The 12,385-nt window shown below is 39.3% G+C and overlaps 1 protein-coding gene across 1 annotated transcript in view; it reads right to left on the bottom strand.

The window, feature by feature from the left end:
• Positions 1-12,385, bottom strand: part of LOC116252405 (CHD3-type chromatin-remodeling factor PICKLE) — a 41,551-nt gene that overhangs the window by 16,835 nt on the left and 12,331 nt on the right. Inside the window, exons 13-24 of the mRNA XM_031626636.2 lie at positions 9,687-9,829; positions 9,501-9,604; positions 9,023-9,161; positions 8,791-8,960; positions 8,620-8,686; positions 8,408-8,530; positions 6,508-6,617; positions 6,351-6,432; positions 5,307-5,510; positions 3,945-4,095; positions 3,712-3,814; positions 3,541-3,615 (exon numbers count right to left, since the gene is read on the bottom strand). Coding sequence (XP_031482496.1) covers positions 3,541-3,615; positions 3,712-3,814; positions 3,945-4,095; positions 5,307-5,510; positions 6,351-6,432; positions 6,508-6,617; positions 8,408-8,530; positions 8,620-8,686; positions 8,791-8,960; positions 9,023-9,161; positions 9,501-9,604; positions 9,687-9,829 — 1,471 coding nt within the window. The remainder of the gene's footprint in view (positions 1-3,540; positions 3,616-3,711; positions 3,815-3,944; positions 4,096-5,306; positions 5,511-6,350; positions 6,433-6,507; positions 6,618-8,407; positions 8,531-8,619; positions 8,687-8,790; positions 8,961-9,022; positions 9,162-9,500; positions 9,605-9,686; positions 9,830-12,385) is intronic.

The raw sequence follows: 12,385 nt of genomic DNA, 5'->3' as shown, positions 1-12,385 counted from the left end.
CAATTGATGACAGGAAGTCTACAACAGGGTTTTGTGTGTTTGTGAGAGGAAATCTCATTTCCTGGAGGAGTAAGAAACAAAGTGTTGTTTCTAGGTCTAGTGCGGAGTCAGAATATCGTGCGATGGCTTAAACTGCTGCCAAAATGACTTGGTCTACATCCCGACTTGAGAGTCTTGGTATTCCAACTTCTTTGCCTATGAAAATGTTTTGTGATACCAGAGCTGCCACATACATTGCCAATAATCCTGTATTTCATGAGAGGACAAAGCACATTAAAGTTGATTGTCATTATATTCGTCATATGGTTCAAGGGGGAATCATCTCCACTATACATGTAGCCTCAGAGGATCAAACAGCTGATATCTTTACTAAGGCATTGCCTATTGTAGAGTTCTCTAGATGTTGTAACAAGCTGAGCATGATTAACATCCACGCTCCGGCTTGAAAGGGAGTGTTGAATAACATTTATAATAGGTGGTCTTTTGAATATTTAAAAGGTGTATTAACAACTTTTATTAATAGTTCTTCCAGTCTTGGACTGTTTTTGTAATTTCTTCTTTTTACCCTAATTCTCATTTAACGTGAGAAGTGGGCAGCTTAATGGATTAGATCGTGCAGCTCTCTCTCTCTCTCTCTCTCTCGACCTCTCCTCATCTCTCTTGATCTCTCGCAACACCTTCCAATCCCCCGGCCTGTACTTCTTCCTTCAGACAGGTGAAGAACTTGACCCACGTCCATTGGAAAACACCAATGCTGATGTGGGTGTGTCACCGATAGGATGATATAGAGTGACAACTAGACGACTTAGTCTGTTATATGCTTCTGCCAAACTAGGTATATCACTCCCAATGAGCATCTGAGCCTTAGCCACTGAATATTCTGGAGAGAGACATGCCAAAAACTTTGAAACCATACTTTGCTCATAATGAGTCTTATAGCACGACTTACATGGAGGCCGAAGGGATTTGAGTCACTCAAAAGTAGTCATGACAACTGCAAAATATTGGGGCAAACTCATATCACCCTGTTGTAGTGTGTATAATTCTTCCTTCACCTGGAATACCTTACTCATATTCTTATCATGTGAATAGGTCTGACATAAAAAGTCTCACATCTCCTTACCAGTGATGTAATATGCAATGGTAGCAATAGAAGAGTCCACACTATTCATTATCCATAAGACATAACCATGTCGTTATCCTCTTCCAAAGAAACATACTTTCCGGTCCTAATTACAGATTCATCTTCCTCAAGTAAATATTTTTTACGATGTCCAGTGACCGACGTCAGGAATGACCTCGACCAGATTTCATAGTTAAGGTTACCCAACTTAGCTGTAGAACCATAAGAGAATGGATTGCCCCCAATTTTAAACTCACGAGAAAAATCAGGTTTGGGATTTTCAGCCATCATAATTCTGTCCACAAGAATTCAGCCAAAAGAGAATATATAGAAAAGAAATCTGATCAGAAATGAACCATTGACTATCACCACACGGAAAAAAAATCTGTAGACTGTCAACACACAACAGATTGTAGAATAATGGATGGGAAAACTCCACATGGCATACTAAACTTCTGTTGAATCACAAACAAAGTACTCTTTTACCAAGCAGCCACTGCAGAATGACAAGAAAATTGATGGACGTCAAATGCCGAACTGAAAACTGATATACAATTTTGCAATGTTGCAACAGACTTGAGTAATCAACACCAACTACCATGCAGGAATAAGGAATTTTGGTCCAGCAGTAGGGAACTTAAAAAAAAAAAAATCATACCAGATAATGTCGACAACATCATTAACATACCAGACCAATATATCTTTGCTTCTCTGGCAGGCCTATAAAGTGTAAACTACAACCTCAAAACAAACGTAGACCAGCACAAACGTAAACCATAGTGCTCAAGTGATGTATTTAGACGTCCATCCACCTTGAAGACCACTTAACTACGTTCCAACCACGTCAACTTCAACAAAGCATGTCGATCTAGGGTTTTGACTTTTTTTTTTTTTGAGAAAACCCTAGATCAAGCCCAACAAACATGACCCAGCTGTTTTACCCAAAACAATAAGTAGAGTAGAAGAATGGGAAGACAATGGGTATGAAAAAGGAGTGGAGATGGCGATGAAAAGGAACAGTCTCAAGAAGAAACACGCTTTGATACCATGTTGCGTGAGACCAAGGGGGAAGAGAAGAAAGAGAGAGAGAGAGAGAGAGGGAGAGAGAGAGAGAGACGGTGAGAGAAAAAGTTCTTTATTATTAACCCCAATGGGCCTAATCTCTGATTAAAAGAGATTAGGGGGAGCGGTAAAGACAAAAATTACATATGGGTCCTCGAGAAATATAAAAGATAACAAATAAGACATGAAATTTCTTAAAATTCCATAAAACTACCTAACCCATCAACTAATATTCTAACAAGTTCTTCACGTCACTTGATTCTCAAGTAATGCATGGACAAGTCTGTCTAAGCACCACCAAGGATGTGATCAATAAATGCAATCCAGGAAACTAATCAGAAATACTTCAGTTACTCTGTTGGCTTCTATCCTTTTCAGCTTTGTCAGAAGGCAGCCAACGAAATGGATAATCAAAATATGAAGTTGAAGCTTAAAGCTCTTCTTTGTTATGACAACCCTTTCTTTGAAGATACAAAAGAAAACAGAGTGCTCAATATATGGACAACTAATGGAGAGGAATATGAGAGAAACTCTACAGAAAGAATGGCAAAAAGCTTGGGAAACAGATAAAAGAAGCTTGAAACACAGCAAAACAAGTAGAGGAGTACAAAGGCGGAATACAGATCTATCGCATCCACTATTGTGGAGGCTACTTGGGTGTGGCATATCTTAACAGAACTTGGAGAGAGTATACCTTGATATGTTCTTTTATGTGATAATCAAAGTGCAATAGATATGACCATCAATCCCGTCCACCACAGTCGAAGTAGAAGACAAAGACATTGAACCTGAGTTTGTTCGTACTGAGAACCAAGTTGTAGATCTTTTCACCAAAAGTCTTACGAAGGACAGATTTTGGATGTTAAAAGGCAAGTCGTTCATGCTCCAAAACCATGTACAACTTGAAGAGGGTAAAAAGATAGTGTGTTATAATAAATAACATGGGAGAGAAGTCGTGGATGATATAGATCCAGATCGTTACATTATAGACAGGGACATAAAGAAAATAATTGGTGGCATACTTCCAGTTATGTTAGTTTATGTTTGTATTTTAGTCATGAGCAGATAATTAATATAAGCTGAACATGAGGGCACGCCTGCAACTGCAGGGTTCTCTTCCAAATTGTGGGCTCTTCTTCAACCTTGTGCCGAGGTATTTCTGGTTTCTCATGATGTAATATTATCTATTGGTGCAGCTAAAAGTTTCAGGTATTTCATTCTGTAACTAGCTATTGTATGGAATACCATGTGCTAAAAAGACTTGACACATTATTATAGAATACCCTGTAACAGTCTGCCAAGCCAGTTTGTAGAGTCCAAAAATAAATGCTTAAATTATAAGTCATTTTGCTCACTCTTTAATCTCCTCCAAAGATTTATTCTTTAACCTAGGGACAAACTCGCGCCAATCATATTCTCCAAGGCCAAACCTGAAGAAAATACAAAAAGATTCAGACAAGCTAAATATAATTATAGAGTTCAAATTACAAGAAAGAAGGCTTGACAAAATGATATTGATTAAAGACCTCATTAGTATTTGAACAAACGCAGCCCGTTGTAGCCGGTTGAATCCCAGAACTCTGAAAGATTTTCCTTCACCATCCATAAGAGGAAGTGAATCCACATCAACTGAAATTTTTATCATGCCGTTCGTCAGAAGACTCAGAACATAGTTACCTCAGGAAGCAAGTTAAATGTCATGACAAAACTACAAAAATGTTAATCAGCAGGGTTACTAATCAGAAGATAAAAAATATACCACGATGTTTCTTCCTTGATCCATGTATTTTTCTAGCTTGTGCATTTCGAGATGGAAATGACTCACTGTCCATCCATTCTGCTTCATCTTCCTCAGCATCTGAAGTAACATCTTCCAAACCAGCAAGATCATCATCCTCAGCCAATACCATCTAAATTAAGCAAAAGAAAATTTCAAAGTATTACATAAATACAAAAAAATAATAAAAAAATAAAACTTGGAAGGACATTAATATGTGCAACATTAGAATCATCAAGCAGACATATAATGCAAGGTAGATATAATAGGAAGCAACCTGTCCTTGAGCAAAGATATATAAAAAAGGAATTTGTATACAAAGGCTGAATGCGACCTCTATGTTTGATAAAAAAATTAATAATACTTTAAAATGATTTTAAAATTAAAAAATAAGTGTCCACACTATGAGGGATGAAAGCATGTGTCACAGTACAATAGCGCTGAAGTGTGATGCTACTAAAATTCCATGAGGCATGCTGCAGTGAAAAGAATGACAATTATTTTGTTAGCTAAGAGAAGGTCAAAGCCCTCTAGCATCCAATTTTAATTATTTTGACCTAAAAAGGCTTTAAAACAAAAGGGCCAGCCATCATGATCTAGGGCTACTATTTCCATTTTTTGGCCTGGTTGCATCTGCATCCATGATTCCAAGAAGACTTCTCCAATGATCTCCAGCTGCCAGCAACATCCGTGCCAGATATTAAAGGACTACGGGGAGATCTATCTGTTCTACTTCTACCTCCTTCACCCTTCCTCATTCTTCTAACAGAAAATACATTTCTGTAATTTGTTCAGGTGCCCCTTTCTTATCTAGAGCGTTATTTTTGTGTGTTATTTTGTGTAACACATTACTTTGTAGGTTAAAGAAATCAAGTATGCTTCATGTTTTTGTTCTTTTGTCTTGTTTTCCTCCTTTTTCTTTCCTCCAGGAAAAAACCGGTATAATTTATGTGTTTGAATCACCTCAATCTCAATGTTTTAGCAACACTGGAAAAAATACATAATCTTTTAGGCATTAAGTGGTATGAATCATATGATGTATATCAGCCAGTCAGTCAAGCCGATGTGGTACAATTCCAAAACAATGGCATAAATAATCCACCAGTGGGGCAAAATTTTGATGGTTGGAGATTTTTAGACAACATTTTGCATACCCTGTGTTGTCTTCAGCACAATGAATAGAAAGACAGATAATTATATGAAGTATACTTTCAAATGATTTCAGGAATCTTAATAATGCAGCATTTGCAGCCATACTCTCCATCCAGAAATATAAGGTTGCCCTTCCCTTTATGCTATCGAGCAGGTGAGATGGTGAACTGTGAAGCTAAGGTAGTAAGGTACCTGTTTTCGACTGCGTTTCCCCTTGCCCAAAGCAGTGAACTCTTCAACTTGATGCACATCATATCTATCTTTCAGCAACTCTTCCCAGTAACTTGCTCTATCAGAACTGCTGACTGCAGAGGCATTTGCTTCAGCCTGTTTCCTGGCTTCTACTTCGTTGGCTGCAGCAGCTTCCACTTCGTCTATGTATTCAAAGTTCGCAACCTAGAAGTAATTTGATGGCATAAGAAACTGGCAGGTTTTATGCAAAACATAAATTATAATCCTGAGAACTCTATGTGAGCATGGGGGCACAGAAAAGACACAGTCAACTGTCCACTGATGAGTTATGCAAAAAATAAACAAGAAAAACAGATAGCAATAGCATTATAATGTTCACATAGATGAGTCATGCCACAATTTTTCCATGATGTAGCCCAGTGAAGGAAAATTCAGAAGAAAACCTATGGAGGAGCTAAAACTAGAAGCAATAGAATGTATATGCTTTTTCATCCAGAAAATGAATTTAAGATTTCAACCTCAAAAGGCCGAGAGAAAATGTTGTTCAATTACTCTAACAAAGGAACTATTGACAAATTGGAATCTCATGTAATAGAAGTGGATGGCTCCATCACCATGAAATTCCCCATTAACGCAGAAGTTGCTTAAAAAGGTACAACAAAGAAATACCCTACACAATGTTTAAGATGCAGAGAAATATGGAGGGTACTCTCCACAAAAAATAATGTCAATGCCAAACTAGAACCATACTAGGGATATCTTCCTTAGCTGCTGATTTACAGAAGGGAAACCAGGGACATTCAAATGACGTAATAAGTTTGATATGGATGAACCATCCTCTTTGCTCAATGACAATCCACACCATATGTGCATCTCTCTATACACCTAACAATTAACATAGCCATATACCACGTAACCACAGAGTTACTAAAGTAGCTGACAGATAGAGGTTGCCCTAACGCTTTATTTCATAAGAATGGACAATCATGTTCCAGAAATCGAACTTAGTCAAATGGTAGAATAACCAGAAAATAACACAAGTACCTTGAAAGCTTTCAGGAATTCATCATCTTCATCTTCGGTAACTGAAGCCTCTTCACCACCAACTTGTTCACGATCAAGCAACCTATAGGACAAGTTTCCAGTCAATATATCACATTGGCCCTCATAATAGTGAGAGTTAAAGAAAACAGAATCCAACCTATCAATTGCAGTATCATCATAATGTATGTGGCGTGACTTGCCACTTTCATCATTTTCGTCAGCAAATAACTCTTTTGATCCATATCGTATGATGTCATCCAACTCTTCCTATACACAAGCCACAAAGATCTCTGACATTAGGTTATTCACTTGAACACAAGGATGCCAAAACATGTCCATATCTCCATGAACAGTTTCTTTTTCCAAAACTCACCAAACCCATTATCATGATCAATGTAAAGGCAAGGAGAAAAGAAAGATCTAAATTTGAATATAACTTGAACTAAAATACTTGATCATTCAAGTAATAAAAACAACCAAAGCAAACAAAGTGACAGGTTAAAAGGTTAAATGCATTAGTCAAAGCGTAGTCACAAATAAATGTCTTGGAGTTTTAAACGGCGAGGTTTTTCTCGGGTATAATACAGCGGGCTTGAAAACTATGGGAAAAAAGGGGGAAAATAGTATTTTTTTAGAAAAATTAAAAAAACTAAAAATGGGGGAAAATAAAATAAGTGAGAAAATAATAACACAAACATCAAAAGATAAGTAAGTTTGCAACAAATAAAAAATAGAAAATGAAAAAAAAAACTGTTTGGCATTAAAAAAATGAAAAAAAAAGTGAAAAAAAAACGAAAAAACGCGTTAAAAAGACGTTTTTTTTGTTTTTCATGTTGTTTTCAAAAAAACGCATTTTTTTTAAGTTTTAAACATCATTTCATTTTCTGGCGTTTTTTTGCTTTTTTTTTTTAAAATAACATGTTTTTGTGACTATGAATCAAAGTAACTCAAACCAGAACCCTAAAAGTGTTACAAAATAGGAAAACTAGATTTCTTACCAATTTCCAAAGAGAAATAAAAAAAAAAAAGAGCAACCTTTTATAACTTGGCACAGCACAAAAAATTAAACTGAAAGAAGAAAAGAGTAACCTAGAAGTATTTCCAAATCAAACGTTCATTCTGCAACCAACTGCGATGGTGGTTCTGAGTGTTGAAGAAGAAGAAAAACCAAAGAAAGCAAGACATCAGACGGAATATGAAGAAAAGCTTCATTCAACCATGAAAGCAAAGAACTTTACATTTTAATTGCCTATCATGGAAAGAAACAAGTCCTGATAGCACTTCTCCCTTTTGTCTTGAGCTGAATGAAAAGAGCAAGCAAACAACCTATCTGAGGTTTTCAAAAGCATGATAAAAGTATCTCTGTCGTACAGATTATAAAACACATTCATCAATAATTCTTTGTGAAAATTTCTGGGTGCAAGACCTCTCTTGAAACTTCTTTTTTTTTTTTAATTGTGGAGCTTCTGGGAAAATCTTGAAAGGCTTTGAAATGGAAAGACAACAAATATAATCAACCAGACAACAGAATAACAAGTCCACTAATATCTTTCTTGCGAAGATATAAAGAAACAAGTAGAAAGACCTCAAAACATAAAAAGAAACAGAAAGAAGAAAGCATATAGTCCTGAGGGAAATCAAATAAACCACAGCTACAATATGACATGCTTCCAATAGCTTGAAGATAACACAACCCATTTGCCATTGTCATTGCCTAAACCTCATCTACAATACGACATGCTTCAAATACCTTGAAGATAACACAACCTATTTGCAGTATCATTGGCCGGCAAACTGGCTAACCCTAAAAATCAGTAAAATTGGTGATAATGATAAAAGCCACTAACTTTTATTGGATACCACAAGGAATATTTTAAATATAAATCTTGAAATAAAACTTAGTAGATTTCCTCTTTTGTGTCAACCACAGCTCAGGGGATACCTAAGCAAACTCCAGCCCTAAATGTGATAAAAAGAAAGCAGAAGATGCTCACAAAAGGTCACTCATATCAAGGTGCACGAGAGAACCATACTGACAGTTGGATCATCACAATTACCTGGTTTAGCATTTGGTTCTTTAGCCGTCCCACAACCAGATGTTCTAAAACCATTTTCTTCTTTGTCATCTGCATCATTCGCTCTTCAATTGTTCCTCGTGTAACAAGCCTATAAATCATTACCTGCAATGCATAGAATGAAGAGTTTGAACCATGTTCAGACAGAAAGAACAATCTGAAACAAGTACAACATTCACTGCACATGGCCCAACCTTGTTAGTCTGTCCAAGTCGATGAGCCCTAGCCATTGCCTGAAGATCGGCATGTGGATTCCAATCACTAAGGGTATTGAAAGGAAACATCAAACATGTGTAAGAAGATGTTGAATGACAATGAGCCACCACAACAACATCAAGAATGCAGCTTACCAGAATAAAAGCTACCTGTCATATATTATTACAGTATCTGCAGTCGCAAGGTTTATGCCAAGTCCACCAGCTCTTGTAGAAAGCAAAAAACAGAATCTTGTTGAGTTTTTGGCATTAAAACGATCTATGCGGATCTGCCGATCTGCTCCACTAATCATGCCATCAATCCGCTCATAGCTCCAATTCTTGAAAATAACAAAGTGTTAGAACAGGTTAAAAAATATAAGCATAACATCCTGTTAGTTACCTTGTAACTCATGTAATCTTCCAGTATGTCAAGCATGTGTCTGAACTGCGAGTAAATGAGGACTCTGTGGCCTTGCTCTTTAAGCTTTACCATCATCTTGTCCAACAAGTGCAATTTACCAGAAGAGTCCAATAGTTTTCTGAGAATAAGTAAATAGATTCATAATCTCAGAAATGAAAGTTTGATACAGCAAACCAGTGCTCAGGACACTGAGAAAACTGTAAACTATGCCTTGGTTATAACAAGAAAGTTACTATATGACCAGGGCTACTGAAAAAAGAAAGTGTCTTTTTAGCTATAAAAACGTAGTTATATACCAACTTAAAAGGCCATGTTAATCTAGTAAAGGAGTCAAAGACAACAACAGGGGATGAAAAGAAATAGCAGGTCTTCTTTTTAGAAAAAGTGGACAATGACAAATAACTAAACTTGGCTAAGTTCATGATATATTTGAAAACAAAACTCATTCTAAAACCACCTGTAGGCTTCACTCTCATCCTTGACATCAGGCTCTGCTCCTTCTATCATATAAGCGTGGCAACATATTTTTCGCAACTCCATCACCACGTTTATAAGTGAAAGCTGAAACCAAGTAGCTCCATTCAGTCATGCAATGAAAAATAGTAAGTAAAACGGTTATGGTGGCTTCTGTGATGGTTGTAACCTGGGGACCGCCTTTTCGAGTTAAGACCTGATAGTTACGTGTAAGAACAGCTCTATAGTATTCTTTCTGAACGGCACTTAATTCAACACGTAAAATTAGCTCCTTCTTTGGAGGAAGGTCCTTCATAACATCCTTCTTGACTCCTATAGATTGTGAAATCATTCAGAAAAGCATTTCAAAGGATTCTAGCCAACAGAGACAAAGTACAGACATTAAGAGAAGCCTTAAAGAGTACAAGTTGAAAGAGAAACAAAAAAAACAATTGAGAACATAAATTTTCATTCATGTCATCCAAAAATAGTGCACAAACAGTAGACCTTAGAGCTACAGGCTGGCATTTTTAGCATAAAGAAGCAACTCCTATATATTAACTTTTAAAAAATAATAAATAGCATTCCTCCAAACACATAAATAATTTAATAGAACAAAAGACATGCTGAATAAATAAAACATAAACCTACGCGTACAAAATCAGGAAGGTAATCAACATTATGTGTTAAGACGTGTTTATACTCAGTATTAGGCTTGAAAGGGCACTTGTGTAATAATGTTTCTTTTAATGACTTTCTTGTAACTTATCCCTCTCCTCTAGTCTATATAAAGAGGAGTTAGGGATTCTTTCGATGTTAATCAAAGATTAGTTCTCTTAACTTTATCATGGTATCAGAGATCCAGCCGTCTCCTCCTCAGCGAGTTGTCGCCGACTGAGCGGCGCCGCCGCCGCCTCATCGGCGTCAGTCGCCGCCGCCGCCCTTTGCCGCCCTGTCCATTGCCGCCTCGCCCTTTGCCGCCCTGTCCATTGCCGCCTCGCCCTTTGCCGCCCTGTCCATTGCCGCCCTGTCCATTGCCGCCCTGTCCATTGCCGCCTGATCCATCCCTGCTGCCCCTCGTCGCCCTACCCATTGTCTGCCTGCGCCGCCTCCGCCTGTGCCTCCTGCGCCCGTCCGCCTGCGCCCGTCTGCCTGCGCCGCCGCCTCCGCCTGTGCCTCTTGCGCCCGTCTGCCTGCGCCCGTCCGCCTGCGCCACCGCCGCCCGTCTGCCTGCGCCCGTCTCCCTGCGCCCGTCCTCCTGCGCCCGTCCGCCTGCGCCGCCGCCGCCCGTCTGCCTTCGCCGCCGCCTCAACGCTGATTTTTCCTCTCTGCGTCTTTCCGCTGCATGCTGCTCCGCCGCTGCTCTGCACGCTGCTCCTCCGCTGCACGCTGCTCCGCCGCTGTTCCGCCGTTGCTCTGCCCGTGGTTCTGCACGCTGATTTTATTCTCACCGTCGTCTCTGGTATCTCTCTTCGTTCAGCTCTGCTGTTGCCTCTTCTCGCCGATCGGACTTCTGGATTGCTACCTGCGTTAACTACATATTGCTTCATGATCAGCATGTTGTCTTTTGATATGTGATTGTATTCTTTTGCCTGCACTTCCTATTCCGTGGCTCGGTTTCCTCCTTTGTGTTGAAAGATGTCTGAAATTAGTAGTGGCGCTAATACCTCTTCCTTTGTATCGTCGGGAGAGATGAAGAGTTCCCCATTTTCCAGCATTATCACCAAAATGGATGGGGGTAATTACGAGATGTGGGCCATGCAAGTAAAAAGAACTTTGATCGCCCATGAGAAGGAACATCTCATATTGGAGCCCGAGCCCGTACAGAAGGTAGGAAAATATACTACTTGGTTTAAAGATAATTCATTGGTTATGGTATGGATTGTTGGTACTCTCTCACAAGAAATTGCAAATGAAGTCTTGCACAAGGACAGTGCAAAGGATATGTGGGATTCCCTTGCTGCCACTTATTCACAGGCAAGAAATGAAACGCGCATTATGCAGCTTCATCATGATATCCATCAGATGCGCCAAGATGGCAGACCTCTTCACACTTATTATTCTAGTCTCAAGTCCATGTTTGAGAGACTGAATAGCTACTTTCCCGCATGCAAGTGTGAACAACAAAAGGCATACAGAGATATGCTTATGGTAGGGGTCTTTCTTTCTGGTTTAGACTCTGTTTATGAATCCGCAAAGAATCAAATGCTTACTAGTCCCTCGATTCCTCCTATTGATGAGGCTTACAGTAGGCTCAGCAGAATTCCGATCTCTGCATCGACTGTTCCTGATACCACTTCTGCTATGCTTGCTACTCGTGGCAGAGGAGGACCCTTTTTTGCCAGAGGAAGAGGGGGCCGTGGCCGTGGCAATACCCCTTCGCGCCCTGTATGTCAGTTTTGTCACCGCATTGGTCATACTGTGGATAAGTGTTGGCAGAAACATGGTCGTCCAGCTTTTGCAAATCAGACTGTATCTACTGATTCTCCTGAGCAGCCTAAGCCTCAGCACATGGTATCCTCCAGTGAGTTGCATGTAGATGACATTCTCTCTCAGTTGAGGCACTTGATTGGCGACAGCGCCCATCCATCCCCTGGTCCGACCACTTCTACTGTTCCTACCGCTGCGAGTGCTTCTTCATCTGGTATGTATTCTGCTTGTACAGTCTGCTCTCCTCCTGACACTACAGATTGGCTTATTGATTCTGGTGCATCGACACATCTCTGTGGGGATAAGATGCAATTCACCTCTTACGTCCCTACTCCACCGGGTCGTTCGGTTATTCTAGCAGATGGAAAAGATTCACCAGTTGTTGGACATGGAGAGGTCCAACTTACTTCATCATTGCCGCTGCAGCACGTTCTTCATGCACCAGAATTCCCCCATAGC

The sequence above is a fragment of the Nymphaea colorata genome, chromosome 4 (assembly GCF_008831285.2).
Source record: "Nymphaea colorata isolate Beijing-Zhang1983 chromosome 4, ASM883128v2, whole genome shotgun sequence".
Lineage (NCBI taxonomy): Eukaryota > Viridiplantae > Streptophyta > Magnoliopsida > Nymphaeales > Nymphaeaceae > Nymphaea > Nymphaea colorata.
The sequence above is the reverse complement of the archived record's forward strand: the minus strand, read 5'-3'. Positions and strand labels throughout refer to the sequence as shown.